General features: G+C 34.4%; 1 protein-coding gene across 1 annotated transcript; it reads right to left on the bottom strand.

The window, feature by feature from the left end:
- Positions 1-857: 857 nt before the first annotated feature.
- LOC142550842 (amino acid transporter AVT1H) lies at positions 858-3,721 on the bottom strand. The gene is given in 5 exon segments (XM_075659886.1): positions 858-1,547; positions 2,400-2,474; positions 2,476-2,664; positions 2,666-3,018; positions 3,391-3,721. Coding segments are annotated over 5 exon segments (1,431 nt in total). The 5' UTR covers positions 3,665-3,721; the 3' UTR covers positions 858-1,007.
- Positions 3,722-4,841: the final 1,120 nt, after the last annotated feature.

The raw sequence follows: 4,841 nt of genomic DNA, 5'->3' as shown, positions 1-4,841 counted from the left end.
CTACACATCATATGTTGAACACATTTCCAGAAAACCAACCTATAAGTCGTAGAATTCAAAATAACCGAGGATGACAGGTTTTTGTGACACACTTCAACAAAAAAAACGATCGACCCTCGGCTGGTGGTGGTTAGGGAGTGATTAGGGTTAATTAAATTAGGTTTAGGTTAGGATAATGACACCTTAATGGGCCTCTAATCAAGTTTTGAAAGGATTAAAATATTTTGAGCCCATTTAACAATGGAACAACCCAAAAAGTCCAAACACACTCCCGAAAAATATTTCGTTTAGGTACATTTTTGAAAATATTGCCCGAGCCCTCAAAAAGTTCCCTGACTCGCTAAAATTCGCGTACCGGTTAAAAATATAACCTGACGGGTAAAAATAACCAACCAAGGCCCATTTTAAAAAATCATATTTAAAAACATCTCATATTAAATATTATTCAATAAAAATATTTTTCCTGAATATACGATCTCTGTTCCTCGTTCGAGCGTGAAATGCAACATAAAATCCTAATGCAAACATTCATTTAATGCATTAAAACAATTTTATAATATTAAATTAAATCCTATAGTTTGGGAGACAATTATTGGTCTAATTTAATAATTCCAAATAGGTTTTAATATGGGGGAACATGCAATTTTAATTATGCATATTAAAATCTTTCCTATTCTAATTATTAATGATATCAAATATCATTTTTAATTCAATTTTATTTTTTTTGCAGCTTGTCATTTTTACACATGATGCTAATATAATATCGAAATGTTCGTCAACACTACAATGGTGAAAACCAAAAACTTGAAAAATACATGACTCAAATTGAAATTTATGGAAATAGATAATCAAAATGGTAAAGAGAAGGTAGATGTGTTTGATTTTAGTAACTAATTTGTCCCAAAATAATACTCGAGACCATAATTTGCTCGGGACTGAAGTACATACTTTTAAACGTGCAAAATTGAAAAACAAACATAATAATAATATTACTCGCATGGATATTATCAAGCCGAATGCCCTCTCTGCAAACTTTGAAACAAAGATTTCGAAGAAGAAACTGCTCCAAACAGACCCAAGATCACCCCAACAGCTACCAATCCCCCATTCAGGATCATCACCGGTCTCGTAATCTCCCCCCAGAATATCTTCATATAGAAAACGCAAGGGAAGATGACACAGATCCCGACGCTAACCATAGAGCCCGTGAGGCTCAAGACGTGCTCGAAGTATGGCACGGAGAGCGCAAGGAGAAGTATGATTAGCAGCATGATCGACCCGATGATACCCCTCACGAACATCTTCGTCCGAGGCTTCATGGAGTCGGGTAAGTTCCGCTCCATCTCAATCGCGAACGGGGCGAACTCGAGCGCGTATTTGGTCATGGGTGTGATGACTGTTGCCCAGAGAGCTATCTTCGTGGAGGCGTGGTTTGGAGGCATGCTTAGGGTGATCTGGGAATTGACTTGAGGGCCGAAGAGCTTTGCACCCATGAATGCTAGAGATGTGTAGAGGGTGGTCACAACTGAGAAGCTAGCAATTGATACCTGAAAAGGAACATAGAATGAATTAAATATAAACTTTGACATTTATTATTTAACACAAATATAAATATATATGCATAGTATAGTTAGTTGTTTAATTTTGAGTTTTGATTCACTCTGTGTTTTTTTAAAGTTTGGTTTTAGTATACTAACTTTTAATTTTCAGCTATTTTAGTCAAATTGGTGATGTCATAACACTGAAAAATGCTGACACATGACACTAAAATTTGATGACTTATTGGATTCTATGTCTACGATTGAATAAAAATAGCTGAAAATTTAAAATTAGCATATAAAATTAAAATTGACGATTTTATGGACCAAATCCAAAATGGGACAAGTATATGGACAAAAAAAATTCCCAATGAAGGATAAAATTTCTTTATCCCTTATTTTGGGTCTTAAATTATTTAATCTACACTCTTTTTCGGAAATGCCAAACGGTAATCGATTTATGAATTTTAGCTGCTTTTGTTCTTCTATGATAATTCATGGTAAAAAACTAACAAAAAAGGATGCATGAAATCAAGAAATTGGATACTTACTTGAACATGAAAAATATATATTTTTTGTTCCTTTTATTTGTTCCAAAATAATTATTGTCCCTATTATTTGAGACCAAAATTTAATTTTACAGTCTCTCCTAAAAGTTTTTAACAATAAACTAAAGTCGGTATACTTGTTTAGCACATTGTAAACAAGAGAACCAATATGATATTGGCTCCAAGAGAAAATTAAGGGAAAAAAATCCATGTAAGGGTATTAAATTTGTAAATAAATTTCCTCGGTTATTTTATTTTCAAGCATTTTTTAAGAAAATCGAAAATAATTTGATTTCAAAACTGAAAAACTAACCTTTGTGAACTTGGAGGGATCATTCATGGCTGTGTAAATATTGGGGAAGACAATATGGCCCGCATAACTGAAAATAGTAAAGCCCAGAAATCGCCGGAATATTCCAAACCCTTAGCGCGGGGATCCCATACTCCACCTTCACACCACCGAACACTGCCGTCCACGCCACCGTGACAAATATCAGAAGGGACATCACAATCCCCGCAATGGAAAGAAACGAGATCGACGAAAGATCCCTCAGCCACAAGCTCGGCAGCGCCACCGCGAACAGCAACTGCCGTGAGCATCTGAGATGTCGACAAATGCACTGCCGGGGACCAACCCATATGCATGCCGATGGTGGAGAATACCGCGGTGAGGTTGTCGTGGAGGGAGATGGTGTAGGAGACGAGGGCCATGAAAATCTCCATGTAAATGAAGGATTCCGCGAGGATTCTCCCCTTCGTTCCAAAAGCGTGGTGGCCGATGTCTTTGTAGTCTTTGGATTTAGGGTTCTTCTGCAGGCATTTGCCGAGGATGTGAGACGTGTATGCGCAGGCTATGCCGATGGAAACGAGGAGGAATGAAGAAGTCCATCCTCCGTTTTGTAAGGCATATGGAGTTGATAGTTGCCCTAAACCTTCATGTTTGAAATACATGTATATTAGTTTACAAGTTCATCCAGTTCATGCATGGATGGATAAATAGATAAGCCTTTCTAAAATCGACGATATTGAATTTAATATATTTTGAAATGAGATGATATTAATGGTAGTCTGACATCACTCTGGAGAAAAATGATTAAAATCGAAAAAAAATTGAATGTTAATGGACTAACATTAATGTGAATGAATTGAAAAATAACATGACCAAATAAAAAAACTTGCAAAATTAGAGGACTAAAAATGTTATTCCTCCTATAATCAATGACGATTTAACATGAACTTGCTCGACTATATATCCATGAGATAATATAAGTTTCTAAAAATAAGATAGATAGAGAGTTAATTACCAATTAGCATCCCAATCATGTTGATGACCGAGTGAAGAAAAGAGCTGTTGGTTTTTGCATCACGCTTGACAATTAAATCTTTCTCATTAACATTTTCTAAACTTTCCAAGTCTTTTGAGCTCTTAACCCTGCATTTCACCTCCTTCATTTCTCCCGATCTCGGAGCATTATCTGTTGTTTCAGCGACAAACACCTGATTCTGATGCCATACTAAATAATCGGAATTAATATGACAAGTAGGCTGTTTATTAAAATTCAAGATGTTTGCGCACATTTTTTGTTTACAAAATTATTTGTTACGATCTTTAATCAATATTGATTAATGAGATGAAAGATTGCGTACATTTATAGATGGGAATTTATTCTTGCATGTCATCATTCCCCCTTCCTCATTTATATGTAACAATATGTATTATTCTTACCAGAATCTACAAAAAGTTCATTTTACGATCTCTAGATTTTCAAAATATTTATTTTTGTTTTTAATTTCACCCCGCTATGCCTGTCTTTTTGCAGTTTTGTCAAATCATTTTATTCGAGTGATAGATGATCAGATGATCGAAAATTATTTAAAATGGCTTATTTCGATTCCACGACTGACACCAAATTGAATTGGAAGGTTTTAAAATCCATTAAGTTGAAACTATCCAAACAAGTCATTTTATGTATATGGCCATGAATTTGAAATCCAAATTATCAAAGGTGTGTTCGATTCGAACATGCAATCGAATAATTTCAATTCCAAAATTTAATATATTAATTACTCCTATATATTTTGGTACTTTTGAATTTCATGAACCCAAAATTCTGTCCCCCCTATCATTTTTAATCTTTTGATTAATTAAAGTTATAATATATTTCAAATTCTTACAAAATGAAGTCGATTATCTATATTTTCCCGACAATATATATTTGCTGAAGAATCGAGAATCATCGTATAAATAGGCGAAAATGACGATATAAATGTAAGGGGTAGAGCATATTCACTGTTTGCTTGAAAGAAATGCTAAGCTAATTAGTTGCTAAAATTGAATATATTCCATGCCATGCAGAATGTATGTATTTCCAGGCATCTGATTCTCCACACATTAACAATTTGGAATTTCTATTGTGATTCCCCTTCGTTATCGGAATTTCGAACCATAGGGGCAATGGATTTGGATTAGGTGCCATGGACATAAATAATTGTCTGCACTTTGGAAAAAAAGTTCATAAAGTTTGAAGTATTGTAGTACTATTTTCTCGTATCCAATGCGTAAATGAAATTTAAAAATTTTAATTTTGATATTGAAAATATTCCTTAGGTATCGTGAGATTAAAAACATTCATATGATACTCAGATCTGTTTAACTTTGCGTATTTAATGTTGGACACCAAATCGGTTCGAGATTAGTGGAGTTGGTCTTTATTGTAAATCCCTATCAATAGATTTCACTTCTTTGATCGCCTAA

This window comes from Primulina tabacum, chromosome 7 (assembly GCF_025594145.1).
Source record: "Primulina tabacum isolate GXHZ01 chromosome 7, ASM2559414v2, whole genome shotgun sequence".
In the NCBI taxonomy this organism is placed as follows: domain Eukaryota; kingdom Viridiplantae; phylum Streptophyta; class Magnoliopsida; order Lamiales; family Gesneriaceae; genus Primulina; species Primulina tabacum.
This window is presented reverse-complemented; position numbering and strand designations above follow the sequence as displayed.